Genomic DNA, 17,554 nt, shown 5'->3' with positions numbered 1-17,554 from the left:
CCAATTTGGGATGAGAAGATTGGATATGTGTAAGGTAGACTTGGCAATGGGTATGAAGTTTGAGACAAGAGCAAAATTTATGGATGTTTTGAGGGATTAGGCAGTGAGGAGGGGTTGGGATTTGAAGTTGCTGAAGAATGATAAATACTTGATAATTACAACATGTAAGAATGAGTGTAATTAGAAGCTAAGGGTATCTTCAGTCATGAAATCTGCAGCATTCCAAATAAAATTTATCAAGGGACAGCATACTTGTGCACACAAAGTTGAAAATAAACAGGTCAATTTCAAGTATATTGGTAAGAGAATTGAATGCTTTGTAAGAGACAATACAAATGAGTCTCTTCAATCATTAAAGAACAAAATGAGAAGAAAAATTTACATTGATATTTCCATGCATAAAGTTACAGAATATGCTCTTACATTGATAAGAGGTGATGTGAAAGAACAATATGTATGATTGTATGACTACTGTCATACTGTTGTTAAGCATAATCCTAGTAATTCCCTAATAATGAAACTGAACAAAAAACTCAATCCACCTGTTTTACAAAGAAATTTTTGCTTGAAGGGGTTAAGAGATGGCTTCATTGAAGGATATAGACCATTAATCGGGTTGGATGGGTGTTTTCTGAAGGGGCTATACAAGGGGCAATTGTTGACTGCTATTGGGAGGGATCCAAATGACAACATATATCTAATTATTGTTGCATATGTCAAGGTTGAGAAGTATGATAGTTGGGAATGGTTTCTGAACCTTCTACTCAAGGATATAGGGTCACAAAATCAAAGAAATTGGGCCTTCATTTCAGATATGCATAAGGGTTATTAGAGGCTATTGTTGAATTGGCACCTGGAGCTGAACATAGATTCTGTTTTAGGCATACGTATAACAATGGGTTAAATCCATTTTGACCCCCTGTGATATATCAAAATATCAAAAATCTCCCTATGAAATTTTTAATATAAAAAATTACCCTTATGTTACGAATAAATAATCACACCACTCCCTGGTCAATTGAGCCTTTTTACAGAAACAATGACTAAAATACCTCTTCTAGTCAACTGGTCAAACTACGCCTATTAATAAATAATTATTTTAATTTATAATATATAATTATAATTTATAAAAAAATTCAAAATAATAATTATAACCCCCCACCCCCCGCCTCCCCCCACCACCACCACCACCAGCTGCCTCGCCCCCAGCCGTCTCGCCTCAACCCCCGCTTCCCTCCGCCCTCCCCTTCCCTCCCCCCATCGCCCATTTGGGCGATACGATCGCCCTTGCTGGATAGGCGACGGCCGTCGCCCAGGGGTGAGGAGGGCACAGTTGCGCCCTCCTCTTCAGCAACAGTAGCGACGAAGACACCGCCGCTGCCTTTTCTTTTATATATAATTTAATTAAATTAATATTTTATTATATAAATAATTAATAATTATTATATAAAGTAATATTTTATTATTAATAAAAATATATAATATTTTAATTAAATAATTATTATAACAAATAATATTTTATTATTAAATATATATAATATTATATATTAAATGTGATAGAAGGGCAAAAATACCCCAAAAAAATGTACTTTCATAGCAAAATCGCAGTCAAAGCACGTGTGGCCCAAATTTTATATGGAGGGGGTTTTTTGAACTTTATTTTATATCACAGGGGAAGTATTTGATACTTTAATTTTCATAGGGGTTTTCTAAACATTCCTATTATCACAGGGGGAGTCTATGGATTTTTCCCGTATAACAATTTTAAGGGAAAATTTAAAGGGCAAGAATTGAAAAAATTGTTTTGAAAAGTTGCTTCAACTTATAGCATTAACTAACACTTAAAAAGTATGGCATAAATTCAAAAAACATACCCAAAAGGAGGTGGAGAACAAATACATATGAATGGTTGGCTGAGATACCTTCAGTGCACTAGGCAAGATGTTTTTTCCCAACTAAGACAAGATGTGATGTGCTAGTCAATAATATGAATAAATCATTCAATCATATTATCATGGAAGCAAGAGAATGACCCATAATAGAGTTGTTTGAGTGGATAAGAAAAAAATTCATGGCAAGAATCCAAGTTAAGAGGGAAGGAACAGAAAAATACGAGGGGTTGTGTGCCCAAAAAAATCATGAAGAAAGCTGAAATTCAAAAATTAGAGAGTATAAATTGTTTTCCTTCATGGACTGGGGAAGAAATGGAGGACTTCATTGATGACTTCTTCAAGAAAGAAGTCTATATGAAGGTATACAACCATATGACCTATCCAGTGCTAGGGATGCATGACTTTGAATATTCAAAGATGGAAAGAGTAGATCCTCCTGATGTGATAATCAAACTGGGAAGGCCAAAAAAATGTAGAAGGAAAAATGCAAATGATGTGAGAGAAAGAGCGTCAAGAAGGAGTCTTACCCATACTTGTCAAATTTGCTTGAGAAAGGGGCATAATAAAAGGAGTTACACCAGCCCTCCCCACGCTAATTTCAAATTCATAAATACAAGTTTTAATATTTGTATATATATTTTGTTGAATTTGTTAGTCTCGCACTAATACTTCATGTTATCTGTTTTTAATTGATATATGTAGAATCCCAACCAAAGATCATATAGTGCATCAGGTTCAATAAGGGGCAGTGAGCAAAGCAGACAAAGGAAAAGTACCCACCTCTTCCACCTTTTGACGAGACTGAGACAATACATATTGAGGTGGGTTTTTTCATATTAAAACTTTTTGACTACTTTATTGGACTTTTTTGACATATTGTCTTATGTTGCAGATACCCCCAGTTTTTTCTCAACCCCCTCAAAATTCACAGCCCTATGTTCCAAAAGCAGCCCCCGAGTACCAGAACCACAACATTCAGACCTAAAATATGGGCCCCTAGCCCCGAGCCATTTCCACAATATTCAGCCCTAGAACAGGACCTCCCCCCAGCCCCAGAGCCAATTCAACAACATTCAGCCCCTGAACAGGGGCTCTCAACTGCAAAAGGCCTGAGAAAACCCTTAAGGTTAGTGCTTTCATTCAATAAATATAATATTTTTTTATTAAAGGTTCTGATTTCAACATTTATTCTATAGATGCCTCAACAGAGTAGGACAATCCCAGTACATATTATATCCAGGGGTATTGATGTGCAACAACCAACACATGAGCAGGTATAGGACTTCCTTTACATTTATGACCCTGCAACTTTATTGTTACAGTCAATTAACTCAATTACTATTAATGCAGTTGCAGCAACCACCCAAACCTCCTAGAAAACAGCAAAAACCAGTCTCCTTATCAAGTAAACTACAAAAGAGGAAACAATAACTTGCCCTTGATCAGTCTTCCAAATTTAAGAGACAGTGTTGTACTGAACACAGAGCTTCCATTTCTTCAATGATCAATGGAGTTCCCAATTCATACAGGCCAAAACAAACCAACAAGAAAGAATAAGAAAGTTCAAGGACTTCAAATTCCCAATCAAATGTATAAGTTGCAATTCTGGTGGTTTTTGCATGCTGAAGTGTTTTTTTACCAATGGCAAACTAATTTTTTTGCGGGCAAACTATTACTAAAGGCTGTAGCAAGTTCTGATTGTACTTATCAAGTTCTGCTCGTACTTATTCTTTTGCTCTCAGTATTTGTTTTTTATTAGTATTTCAATATTTAAGTTTTTGTTGAGCCTGTTGCCAGTTAGAGTTCAAAATGAGTTAGTTTTCTTCTTTATCTAGAACTCTATTTTTTATATATAGTTTCACATTTCTGTAACTTTAGTACTTGAGTTTTAGATGAATAAAGCATTATTTTTCCTTCTTTTCATTCTCTAATTTACTGACATGAATATACTCTGTTTCCACCCCTCAAATTCTTCACAAAGGCATTGATGTGTAGGTTGGGCAAACTGTTTTTTTTTTTTTTGTGTGTTTGCCTAGATTGATGTATAAGTTGGAATGGCAAAATTTTTAGGTTGTTATTACAGTGCTAAGTTGTTGATGAATTGATGTATAGTGCTAAGCTGCACACTTTTAGGTTGCACATTACCTCAATTAAGAAAAATAAAGTTGATTATGTTTTTGACAAGTTAATTGTTCTCTATTTAATGCTAATGTATTTCATTTCTTATGTATTGTAAGTTTATTATCAAAATTGCATCATAAAAAATTATTAAATTAATAAAATTACCTAAATAGTACAACAACACTGAAAATAGAAATCACTTCAACATTGGAAAAAAAACACCCTGAATAAGCCTTCACCACATATATAGACCACATAAGGGTATTTTTGTCAAAATGGCACTAAAGAGGCTACAAAACAGCTAAAACACACACCAAAACGCACAACACGCGCGTTCATTACACCTACTGATAATTCATAATGAAAAGGGTATTTTTTTGTTGATTTTGCCAAAGCATAGGGGGGTTCGCCTATTTTTAAGGCATGAGGGGTTTTTAGTTAACGTTTTAGAACACATGAGGATTTTATGCATTTTAACCTCAAAAATTTTATAAGCAACCTACTCGCCTAGAAAAGACGAGATATCCGACCCAATGTTGGTTAGCAAACAAGGCCTTAAGTTGTAACTACTCTATTATATATACATATACATATACATACACATGTGGTTTAGTTCAAGCATGATAACAATATTTAGGTAGAATAAAATCATAGTATCTTTAGGGGGTGCTACAGTGAGTAGGCATGCAACTCACATTTTAAGGGGAATTTATGTAATTATCAAACAATTGAATCAGTGAACTCAAGGGTAAAACTGAATTTTTATTCAAATATCATTAGTGATTGGATCTGTTTGTTTATAACAGCAAGTAACATTATTAGATATATAACTTTTTAAATTTTAAAGGACCTAGATGTAATTAGACTGAATCTCTCATATTTAATAGATTTCCTCCCACTCCAATAACAAACGGCTGATCACGTCTGGTTGGCCATTTTTATTTGAAAATGCACTATGATATGTTAATTTGACTAACAAATTAAATTAGTCTTTTTTAACTATTATTTAATACATTTTTCTATTCAACAATGCACTTTGTTTTTTATTTGACAAAATATTTTAATTTGATTTTCGTATATGCATGATATCAACTATTGTTAAATTATCAAAAAAATTTAAAGTTAAGCATGCTTTGACAAGAATAGTACTGGCATTGTGATCCATAAGAAGTCTCCGTACTCTTTTTTATTTGACAAAATATTTTAATTTGATTTTCGTATATGCATGATATCAACTATTGTTAAATTATCAAAAAAATTTAAAGTTAAGCATGCTTTGACAAGAATAGTACTGGCATTGTGATCCATAAGAAGTCTCCGTACTCTTTTTTTTCAAATTAAAATATTTATTTAATACCAATGTAGAACAATTAACTTAAAAATCTAATTATGTTAAAATTTCGAAGATTTCTATAGAAAATGAGTTTAGTCCACCTATTAGTTTTAACCCTCAATTTTAATGTTTATTAACACAAAAACAGACAAGACATGGCGACTGCACTGGGGATCGAACCCAGAATCTCTGGTTCCGTAGACCAGCGCCTTATCCATTGGGCCATGGAATCATAGAGGGCCCTACCGGGTTCGAACCGCTGACCTCTTGATCTGCAGTCAAATGCTCTACCACTGAGCTAAGGACCCATCTTGTTTACCATCAAATATTTTCAGTTTTTTAAACTACAATTTAAAAACTTTCCCTGCAAATTGTGTTGGATTTTGCACATCATCTCCCAACCCAATCACTACTTTTCAAGATTCATAAAAACAGTCCAAACCATTTGTACCAATTATATTTTACTAACAATTTTTTTATTTTCGTCCGTTCTTGTTAAGTACTGTGGGATAATTTTTTATTTATTGAACAAATACCAAACGATGAACAATTGGTATAATATTTTTATTCTATCAAAATAAAGTAAAATAATATGTATATATATATATATATTAAATAATTATATCGGGGCGGATTTTGCAGGGTTCGAGTGCAATTACCACCCATGGTTCGAATAAGGGTAGTTCGTGTCCAATTGCCATCCTTATTTCTGCTTTTGATCTTCATCCTCGTCTCATATGTCGTCGTTTTTTACAGTATTCACATTACTGTCTTTGTTTTTATCTGTTGATTTCTTTCTAAAATACTCATATTTTATTGAGATCATCATCTCATTTGGATGTTTTTGGAAGTAAAAAATTGACTATTAATCTAAACTGGTTTCCAAATATACATATTAAATTGATTATATTTTTGTAAGAGAAAAAAAATAAGGGATAATTACCTTTGCACCCCCACTTATTGCTCTTCTACAAAAAATCACCCTTACCTTTTCAAAAATTACGAAAATTACCATGATAGCCTTTAAAACTCCAAAATTACCCTATTGATTTTGTCAAACTTTGAACATGACTTGAACAGAAATGCACTCAAGGATGTTTGCTTAACTACCCAAACGACGGAGGGGGTTTCAAAGTAATATCTATGGGAATGAGTAATATGATCTCATATTTTTTTATTATTTATTAATTTTTTTAATTTAAATTTTAATTATTTTATTAAATTTTTAATTAAATCTCTATATAAAATTACACCTTTTAATAATTAAAATATTAAATTATTTAATTAATATATTAATAAATTTTTATATTAGATTATGAATTTAAATTAAAAAGATATCACACTTTTATAAATTATTAGAATTAAAAGATTATTTATATCCTCCATTTTTATTTATAATAAAATTTTACTAAAATTAATAAATAATCAGAATAATTTATGCAATTTATATAAATCATATTAGAATAGTAAAATATATAATTTATTTATTCAAGATATTTTAAATTATTAAGTTAATTTTTTAAAAAAACTATCTCCCTTTTTTCCAAGCCTACCCAGAATGTCCACCAGCAACTCCCTCCTATACCCTCGTCCCCATTACCCCATTGTGGCCTACGGCATCGCACCACTTGCGCCCATCCTTTATCCTACTCTGCTATCTTCCCCCATCAAAATATGTTGTATACAAATATAAATCTATACAATTAAATATTTGTAATATAAGTATATATATTGATGGGTACGGCCTAAATACGATCAGCCTAAGAAGAAATGCTGAGCCCAAGAAGGGCCCACAAGCCTAAAAGAGAGCCAGCCCGCCCAAAGGTGTTGCACTTAGCTCAAGCAGGAGGCTGCCTTCTCAAGGTCGGCCCAGGAGGGAGGCTCGTTGGACTCGACCCAAGGAGGAGCCCCCCCCCATTCCAAAATTTGTCCAAAGGATGAAGCCTGCAAACTTGGCCCAAGAAGGAGGTCCAGTATGAAGGCCTACTGAATCTTTTCGAGACCAGCACAAAGGGAGGAAGGTGTCCTCAAAAAGTTGGACACTTCAACCTAAGAGAACTCCACATTAGATAGGAGTTTGTATAAAGGAGCCCTCCTTCATTCGAAAGACTTGTTGTTTAAGGAACGGATAAGATGCAACCTTATCCCCTCCTGAATCCTGCCTTCCTAGCTAGGCACGCAGATCCCCCAACCTGAAACTCCTGGTACAAAGGAACTCCCCCTCTATAAATAGGAAAGGTGCCCCTCAATGGACAGTCCCTCAATACTCGAGAATTTCTCTTGTTGTTATTCTGCTACTCTACTTTCGTGCTCTTATGTAAGAAATTTCTCACTTTTACCATAATTTATCGTCATCATTTATTTTTAAATTCAGAACTAATTTAAGCATCGGAGTTCTAACACTTTGTTTTGCAGGTCCTCTTCTCAAGTGCTTTCATTCAAATTAGCTCAAATCCAAAAATTTTGTACCCGTGCTAAAATCGCACACATCATATATATATATACATATATATATAATTTATTATTTTTAGTAAAATTTAGTTATAAACAAAAATAAAGAATAAATCTTTTAATTTTAAGAATTTAAAATAATTTATACAAGTGTAATAAGTTTTTTATTTAAATTTATAGCCTAGTAACAAATTTTTATTAATATATTAATTGAGTAATTTAATATTTAATTATTTGATATATAATTTTATATAGAGATTCAATAAAAAAAATTAATAAAATACTTTAAATTTAAATTAACAAACGGTACAAATAATAAAAATAAGAAATAATTAGGGATAATTACACTCATCTCTCCTAGATCCTTATGATTGAAAAATACATCTAATACCACAAAGGTTCATCTATATCTAATAATACTAAATATAATTTTGGAAATTATTAAAATTCTAAGTCTAATTACACTAAAGAAAATGTAAATTATCCCTATAAATAACTATATTTCGTAAATTTTAATCACATATACTAATATAATGAGACATATAATGAGCCATCCATTAAAATAAACAAGGCAGGGTCAGACTCCATTAAAATATTTTCCCTCTTGTCTGAGAACTTGGGTCCTAATTGAGGTTGCAAGAAAACATCAAGAATTGGAAACTCAAAATTTTATCAAATAATGATCAAATTCATCGATAAATAGGTAACACCACCAAAAAACCCTAATTCATACAAATCAAAACTACACTGAGTCTTCAATTTTTTACCAAATTTAACGATCTTTACATCAGCGAATTCCAAACCTACAGCCACGAGAAACCCTAACAATCAATTTCCTTCAAGAGCTAGTGAACTTGGTAACCGCTTTCGTCCCTTCGGAAACAGCGTGCTTGGCCAACTCACCCGGAAGCACCAACCGGACGGCAGTCTGAATCTCCCGAGAAGTGATGGTCGGCTTCTTGTTGTAGCGCGCCAATCGCGACGCCTCCTGCGCCAGTTTCTCGAAGATGTCATTAATGAAACTGTTCATGATGCCCATTGCCTTGCTAGAGATTCCGATGTCTGGGTGGACCTGCTTCAGCACCTTGAAGATGTAGATCTTGTAGGTCTCGGTGCTCTTCTTCATCCGCTTCTTCTTCTTATCGCCAGCGGCCGCTCCTCCTTCCTTCGGTAGTTTCTTCCCGGCCTTGGGTTTCTTCTCCGCCGGGGCTTTCTCCGCCACCGGAGCTTTCTCGGCGGCGGGTTTCTTCTCGGCGGGCTTCTTCTCTGCCTTTGGCGCCATATCGAGAGAGAGATTTGGTATGAGATGGAGAGGAATTTGGTGTGATGTCTAAGACTTCGTCTCGAGCTATTTATAGAAGAAAGTGGGGTGAGGTACTTATTATTGGTGGAATTGGGATGACGCGGATCGTGGTGGGGAACCGTTGATTAGACGTTGGAATGGGCGGTGGAGATTGAGTTTTTCTATTTGGCGTTTCGGGTTTTCCAAACAGCTTTCAAAATTTTCGCTGGTTTTGGCGCTAAATGAATTTCAATAGTCCTTTTTTGTGTGTTCATTACTTTCTTGATTGATGAAAAATTTACAAACTATTAAATAATCACAAGGGTTAATTACATTTTAAACCTCCTCTAAAAATATAAAATTATATTTTTCTCTCAAAAAATTTTAAAATTATATTTATACTCCTTCCAAAATTTTATTATTTACACCTAACCTCACTTCATTAGAATATGATCAAAAAATTACTGACGGCAGTAAAGGAATTATATAAATTCAAATTTATCCCTCATTTAATATTCTCATGTAATAATTTTGTACTTATAAAAAAGAAATCATAATGATGTTAACTTTACTTCATATATATATATATTATTTACATCTTTACAAGTATAAAAATATTAAATGAAGGGCAAAATTGAGAACTTATCATTGTGTTTGGATTTATAGTTTGAGTATTTTGTTTTGTGTTTTGGAGATAGACAGAGAAAAATAGAGATAAATAAGTGTGTGTTGAAAATAGATGATATATTTGAATTTGTATTTTGGGGTAATTTAAAATATTTTAAAATAAGTTGTGTAGGTTTGATGTTGGGATTTGGGAGACAAAAATCACTGTTTATTGTCAAATCATATATATTTTTATATATAGATATGTATATATATAAATATTTTATGTTTAATGTTGTATTTTTTTAAGACAAAAATTACTGTTTATGATCAAATTATGTCAGTATATATTATGCATATATATATTATATATATTAAGTTGAAAAACAGAAAAACACACAGATAATGTGTAAAAACACAAAAACAAATATTGAGTGTGGTGATAATAAATTACAATGTAAATAGCATAACACACCTTTGTGTTTCGGTGAAATAGCGTAAAATTTCCTCTGTTAATTTTATAGAAAAAAAATCCATGTGTTATAAAATACAGTAAAAAAATCCATCTTCATCAGAAGCTAATGGAGAGGTTTGACATTCGCCTATTGCGCAAGTAGACTTTATTTGTTGCCTTTTTTAAATTTATTTTATGTGTACAAATATCTATTTTGCCCCCCTTTCTGACATATAAATATAATTTAAAAGAAATATATTGTTGATTAATCTAAAATATTATTTAATATAAATATATTTTTAATAAATTATATTTACTTATAAAATATAATAATTAAATATAAAAATACCTAATTTTTAAAGGTTAATATTGTAAATTGAAAAATCAGCATATAAAAATTAGTATATTAAAATTCACATTCTAAATTTAAACATTGATATAAATATAAATATCATTCAATTATATAATTATATATTATTATATAAATTAAATTATTGTTTAGTTTAAATATATTATATTATTCATAAATACATTAATTAAAACATTAAAACCTTAGATCAACTTTTTAAAATTATATTATTTAATATAAATAATTATTTAAATTAAAATGATCATTTTAAGTATTTTAACAAATTTTTATTATTTTTAAAATTTTTATAAGAATTATTATTTTACTTATCTTTTAAAACATTAAATAACTTGCTGTCTCGCTTCGCCTTGCCTCCACATTGCCACCCGCCGCCAACCACACTTGGCTGCCCACCGCCCATTGAATTCGATCTGGGAGATGGAGATGGCCCAGCAAAGTGGGAAATTGGAGGCGATGTCACCCTAAATCTGCGCAAGAGGTAAGATGAGTTGAACCGCTCGTCAAGCTCGCGAGTCGACTTGACAAGACCTCAAATCAAGCTCGAAAAGCTCCAAGCTCGAGTCGGTTTTTCACGAGTTGAGCTCAAGCCGAAGCATTTGTGTTTGAAAGCTCACGAGCCGACTCTGGAGCTTTTCTCTACTTATTTATTTTTTTATTTTAAGCTTTTTATATATGTAACTACATAATCAATATTCGAATACATCATAAATTATAATTATACTTAATTAATATTTCATATTTTAATTTTAAATTATAATCAAATATGTTATTTTTATTTATATTATCATATATTTATCTAAAAATAAGTTTAATCAACAATTTAGTAAATAATTATTTAATATAATAAATATAAATTTTGTTATTTATATTTTTTAATATCAACTTGTACCTTTGGTACCTTTTGTAAATTTACAAGTTCAAATAATTAATTTATAATATTTTATATTTATGAGCATATATTTGGATCAAGATACATTATATGTAATATTTTTTGTATTACTTGTAAACTTATGTTGAAATTTGGTGATTCCAATGAATTAATTGTAATAATTAAAATTATGGTTAAAAAATATTTTATTTTTTTATATTACATTAGATACATATCTATAAAATGAGATCAAGCACTGCTTAGTTTAAACTCCTTTTTTAGAATTAAAAAATATAAAATTTAAATTGCTATTTTCATGACCATTCACATTAATTTTACTTTTAAGGAAATAGCTTATATTTATCTATTTTATTAAAATTGACATATTATACAATTCAATTATTAAAAAAACTATTTTGGATTTATAAACCCTAATACTAGGTATACAATAAAAACAGTATGAAGTCATATACTCATACCATTAGATTAAACTATCGTAATATACATGTTTTTAACACTTTTTATGATTAATTTTTAGTATTATATATTACTAATATATACTTTTATTAAAAAATAAAAAACATAAAGAAATATATGAGCTTGAGCTCTTGAGCTCGACTCATGAGCAACAAGCTCGAGCTTGAGCCCTTTTCTAGCAAGCACGTCAAGCTCCAAGCACCTTATATATCGAGCTCGAGCCCTTTTCTAGCAAGCTTGTATATTAATCATCGTAAAAAATACAGACATATACACATATATTACATATAATTTTATCTCAATAACATTCATTCAACTTTGATGATAATCTAATATCATGTACTTTTACATTTTTATTCATTTTATTTTTCATCTTTCATTGAATTAGACAAACACAACAAAAATTTAAATTACATAATCAAATTAAGTGTGCTCTAACAGCCAGTACAAATTACATGAAAAAAGAAAATGAAATGAAACATATCCAGAGTTGCCCCTTCGCTCTGTATTAAAATCATTACAGTTTGACACCAAAAACCAAAATCCAAATTGCAGATCCCCTGTTTTCTACATCCAACTTGAAGAATTACTCACTTTTTGTGGTAAGAAGAAAACCAAACTCTGCCATTGCTTCCAATGGGCTGGACGACATTGAATGAACAAACAACAAATCTTGAACAGTAGTCTCTCACGATATTAGCTGATTTTGGTCCTCATAGAGTAAGTACATCCAATGTACTAGTAGTTTTTACTCCATACTTAACGGAATTTTCAGCACCGTCAACTTATAGCTTGAATGAGAATAATGCAACCCTAGTAACGAGAAAGAAACAAGTTAGATGGCGTTGGATAAACAACGAAGGTCCTTCCGATACTTAAGTCAATATCAAACTAACTTTGGCAAGAAAAGAAACAGGAAAAGGGGAAAATATATCCAACTGCACGATTCAGGCCTCCGGCCAAATTTGGAATTTCCTCAGATAGTGCCATAATCCATTCCCAACTAAATCAGATGTTGTGTCGTATGTCGGTATCTTAATAGCAAAAGACCAAATCAACTCTTTGGGGGAGTTGGAAATGTGAATATAATCATAAATCCATTTGCACTTACATGTAGGCTCAGATGAAAGAAGAAACATTCATGTGCAGGACAAAAATTCCAACAAATTGCATTAACAAAACTGAGTGCATCCAAACGGGCAAAATGTTTCGCAATAGAGCCCCTGGTCTTGCATGCACACCAAGCAGTAAGCAAAGCAGAGATGTATGCTATGATTGATCTTAATCGCAAAAGACCAAATGACTATGGAGAACAAGATCAAGATGACTTGAAGTACTCACCTTTCTTTTGATGAACCATGAAATTGCACCTGACTTTCACAAAGAATAAAATGTTACAGATTAAACTAGATTGTGTGTTCCGTAAGCAAGAAAGAGAACTTCCATACTGCTGCTGCCTTGCTTGACATCACTACTTCTGTGGTTAATTTACAAATACTCAACCAGTCTGCCTCATCTTTCCAGACACACCAAGGACATGTACCTTCTCCAGTCACAACTTGAAAGGTTTCTAGAACTAATGATTCAATCATGGTATTGAATTTTTGAAACACAAAACTATTATTTATTTTCTGAGATTCGTCTTCATCAAATAATCAGTCAATTCTAAAAGATCTGCCAATAAAAGCCCTAGTTATTTTTCTCTTTATCAATGATCTACTATGTTTCCATCATAAGTCACTTGGATTTAGTTCTTACCTCTGCTCTCAATCAGGTAATATTTGTTCACACTGGTGCAAAAACAGAGATGGTGCAATCACTTTACTCCAAGTCCCAATATTGACGAGGTTTAATTCCTACAATTTTTGGCGTCTCCACAACTAAGTGGAAACAAGAATTTTCCGTCTGAGAGGTGGACTAAGAAAGATCAGTTTACTGCCTTGGCTATAATCTATAATGAATTGCGATAAACTAAAATTGTTTCTTTTTTTGTTATGAAGAGAAAATAGGGTTTATTTACCCAAAAAAGATAAATCTAGGAGGAAAAAAAAAACTTTTCAAGTTGAAAACAACGAGTGGAAAAAAGCTTTGAGCAAAATCTACGGAGTATTAGAGATCTGAAGTCCTTGATGATGTTTGGAAAGAGGAAGAAGAGAGTGAGAACAGAAAAACAGCACAACTCCTCAATCACTCCTGCTCCAAAATCAATCTCCGATCCTGCACCTTCATCATAAAATCAAATCCACAAGTCAAATTCAGAAATACAGAATCAATCTCATATATTGAATAATTGAATAAAATTAACTGCTAATCACACTTCGAATGAAAATAGCAGACATGGAAAATAAACTAACCAGTGGAAACCTGAGGTTGATGAAACTAAAGGCGGCTACTCAGGGCTGCGACGATCCCAGCGGCGGCCGGGTCTCATCCCTGGCGAGCTGCTCGTTCTAGTGATTTCATCAGGACGAAGAAGGGTTAGACCATATATATAGTCTCAAAAACAAACGTGTCCGGAAACCCTAGTAGAAGTTAGAAGTATCCGTGGCCTGACTTGGTGTTTGCAAGTGGTTATACTTTATTTGGTTTCATTTTTAGCCCGTTTTGAATGGACTAAAATATACTCAATATTTATCTTCATTTAAAAATATTATATTTTGATATTATTTTTTTATTTATATAAATGCATATACGTACACACATATATATATAAATATATAAAAGAGACATAATTTGACAATAAGCAATTGTTATTGTCTTTCAGAACACAATAATTATATATAAAACAATAAACAGTGATTTTTGTCTTCCAAAAGACAACATTAAATATATAACGATAAATTGCATAAATGACCCTGTGTTTTTATAATTTAGCTCAAACCCCCTGTGTTCAAAAAATAAGTAAAAAAGAAAATATTACATACTCTTTCCTTCAGTTAAATAAGTTTAACGGTGTTAAATTTTGTCCTATATTGCTCGTTATAGCCTTCTAATATCAACCATTAATCTCAATTATTAGAAATGAACAACCTAAATTTTAAGTAATTTAAAATATTTTTTTATTTATATATAACTATATATACAATATAATATATATATTATAATATATATACTATATATATACATATATATAATGGGCGGCGACAACTGCACCAAACTAGAAGAAGATGATATTGTCCAAAATAGTTTGGGCGACAGCATGCATATAGAGGGCAATGATGAGGTTGCCTTGCAAAAAAGGGGCGACCTAGCATTGCCCTTGTTTTGCCCCCCCTCCTGGAAAGGGCGACGGCCAAATCCAAACGACGTCGCCTTGGATCTGGGCAAGGTCGCCCAAATATATGGTGATGTCATCCCCTCATTAGGCGTCGTCGCCAGCCATTACCGGCCGACAATGGAGAAGAAGAAGAAAAAAAATATTTTTTAAAAATAAAAAATATTTTAAATAATATTTATTGTAAATGATATAATTTAAAATAATAAATATAAATTGTTGGTATTTTGAAATTTAATTAATATATTTTATAAAAATAAAATTTATTGGAATAATAATTTTATTTAGTTAATAATATAAAATTTTAAGTGATTTTTATCTTTCATACGAATTTTTAATTTAAAAATATTAAATTTGCATTGTGTTTTAAATTAAAATTTTAAATTTTAAAAAATTTCATATACTATTTAGTTGTTTTTATATTTTAATTAATATTGTGATGTGTATGTCAATGATGGCCCATGCCCTAGATCGGTCCAATAGCCTAGACGACCTAGGAAGGAAATGATGGATGGGGTCCATCTGGATTTGACCCAAAATTAATAAAGCCTTTAACGAGTCGAAGCAACTTGCCAAAATTTTAACAGCCCAGGTTAGTTGAAGGCCTAGAAGGAGACGCGGTCGAACGAGTGTCCATTAAACCTAGCCGAAATTTTATGTTCAATCAGCCCAGACTCCCATCATACTTGGCATCCAATCAGAACTGACGTGCCTGACTAGCTCGGAATGCGATACTTAAGGAGTTTATAGCAAGGTAGGACTCCCAAGCCAACATGACTCTTCATCAACCTAAGACTCTCACCTTAACCAACCCCCACGAAATGTTGAAACTAAGGATACCCCCTCCTGCCGAGGAATCTCTCCTATAAATACAAGTTTACCCCTTCAGAAGGGGGATGACTCTCTCTTTGAACTTTCGAAATCATCTTCATTCATATTATTTTCGCAATCAAAACTATTATACTAAATCCGTTTATTTAAGCATTCTTATTCACTTCTTATTCATTTCGAATTAATCACCAACTTGAGCGTCGGAGTGCTAACAATTTTTTTGTATATTCTCTCTTCAAGATTTTAATCCATTTTGATCCGAGGACTATATTCCAGCCCAAGATAATTGGACCCTTGCATCTTTCGCACGCATCAAATATATTTCATAATAAACATACTTAAAAGTAATATGTTTAAATTTCATAATAAAAATTTTATATACTTGTTTTAAATTATCTCTAAGAATAAATCCAAATATCCAATACATATTTATTGATCTTTGGCCTTTTACACACAAAGTCGTTGTTTTGATACCACTATATTAAATTATTATAATTCTAAAATATTTTTCAACTTCTCAACTCATGTTAAATTAACTACTCAATCAAGAGCATTTAGAACATTAATTCCATGCAATTACATTACTCAATAATTAAATTTACCCCCATTTTATTTAAGTTCGTTGTTAATTGAAATAACATATTAGTATTTATTTTTTCATGTATATATAATTATCGTTATCAATATAGCGTATATTGTATAAAGTGTCTATTTTTAATTTTATTTGAGTAAAATATGTGTTGATAATTGATGCATTAAAAAAAGTTACAAACAGTTTTTGTATGTGAGTTTGTAGACATGACAAATTTTAATATATAGAAACAATTTATGAGTTTCAATAAAACAAAAAACAGTACTAAAAATTATGTGTGCAGGTATTGCACGCCACCAAATATAATATTTTAAAAAATAAGGCAAAAAAGTATTTGTTTTTATTTTTATTATTTTTAATTAAACCACTCGGGGGTGGGGGAGCTTTTCGAAGTCCCCGATCCTTTTTTATTAAGATTAGAAAGCGAGCAAATTTACAACGGGGAGTGCTAACTCCCTATCATTTCTAAGAAGCTGTAAAAAATGAGTACTACTCCTTTACAAAAAGTCACCAAAAGCATAAACAAGGAGTACTACTCCCTTACAGAAAATTACAGAGGCATAAAGAAGAAATACTATTCCCTTACAAAAAGTGTTAAAATGGAAGACGAAGTTGGGGACGATAATCCAGTATGTCAAAAAATTTCTGCCATTACACTCGAATAATCGATTCCAACTAGTACTTGCAAAAAAATGTTTGGTTATATAATTGTTTCTTTCTAAATTGATTAAATTAAGACAAATTAACTTTTGATTAAAAGTTACAAGTAACTATTTAGTAACTTCTAAAATATTATAAATATTGAACTATTATTCTTAACACTTAAAATTTTGATTTTTTTTTTAATTTCTGACTTTTATTTTCGAACACTCCCAACTTATAATTATTCTTTTTCTCTCTTTTTTTTAGTTGGATGTTTTGTATTGTGAAAATTTTGAGGCGTCACACTGCAGCATTATTTATATTAATTAGTATCAGGTGACGCACTGAATGAGTGTGCATA

The 17,554-nt window shown here is 31.6% G+C and overlaps 1 protein-coding gene, 2 long non-coding RNA genes and 2 other non-coding genes across 5 annotated transcripts; 1 reads left to right on the top strand and 4 right to left on the bottom strand.

Moving 5' to 3' along the window:
• The first annotated feature begins 2,587 nt into the window (after positions 1-2,587).
• On the top strand, positions 2,588-3,166 carry LOC148788520 (uncharacterized). The gene is made up of 3 exons (XR_016065077.1): positions 2,588-2,713; positions 2,785-3,018; positions 3,089-3,166. It is a non-coding gene; the product is annotated as an uncharacterized LOC148788520 (long non-coding RNA).
• Positions 3,167-5,505: 2,339 nt separating this feature from the next.
• On the bottom strand, positions 5,506-5,578 carry TRNAR-ACG (transfer RNA arginine (anticodon ACG)). The gene has a single exon. It is a non-coding gene; the product is annotated as a tRNA-Arg (tRNA).
• A 4-nt stretch (positions 5,579-5,582) lies between these two features.
• TRNAC-GCA (transfer RNA cysteine (anticodon GCA)) lies at positions 5,583-5,654 on the bottom strand. The gene has a single exon. It is a non-coding gene; the product is annotated as a tRNA-Cys (tRNA).
• A 2,810-nt stretch (positions 5,655-8,464) lies between these two features.
• Positions 8,465-9,132, bottom strand: LOC105174159 (histone H2B). Its single transcript, XM_011096160.3, has one exon. The coding sequence runs from the start codon at positions 9,077-9,079 to the stop codon at positions 8,636-8,638; it is 444 nt and encodes a 147-aa protein (XP_011094462.1). The 5' UTR covers positions 9,080-9,132; the 3' UTR covers positions 8,465-8,635.
• A 3,106-nt stretch (positions 9,133-12,238) lies between these two features.
• On the bottom strand, positions 12,239-14,440 carry LOC110012941 (uncharacterized). Its single transcript, XR_002288104.2, has 2 exons — positions 14,209-14,440; positions 12,239-14,077 (listed from the first exon to the last, which is right to left on the bottom strand). It is a non-coding gene; the product is annotated as an uncharacterized LOC110012941 (long non-coding RNA).
• Between the last annotated feature and the right edge of the window lie 3,114 nt (positions 14,441-17,554).

This window comes from Sesamum indicum, linkage group LG4, assembly GCF_026168435.1.
Source record: "Sesamum indicum cultivar Baizhima isolate 11 linkage group LG4, ASM2616843v1, whole genome shotgun sequence".
In the NCBI taxonomy this organism is placed as follows: Eukaryota; Viridiplantae; Streptophyta; class Magnoliopsida; order Lamiales; family Pedaliaceae; genus Sesamum; species Sesamum indicum.
The sequence above is the reverse complement of the archived record's forward strand: the minus strand, read 5'-3'. Positions and strand labels throughout refer to the sequence as shown.

What these genes read in the sequence shown, in the direction of transcription:
- LOC105174159 (XM_011096160.3), bottom strand. Translation starts at nt 9,079, where the DNA reads ATGGCGCCAAAGGCAGAGAAGAAGCCCGCCGAGAAGAAACCCGCCGCC.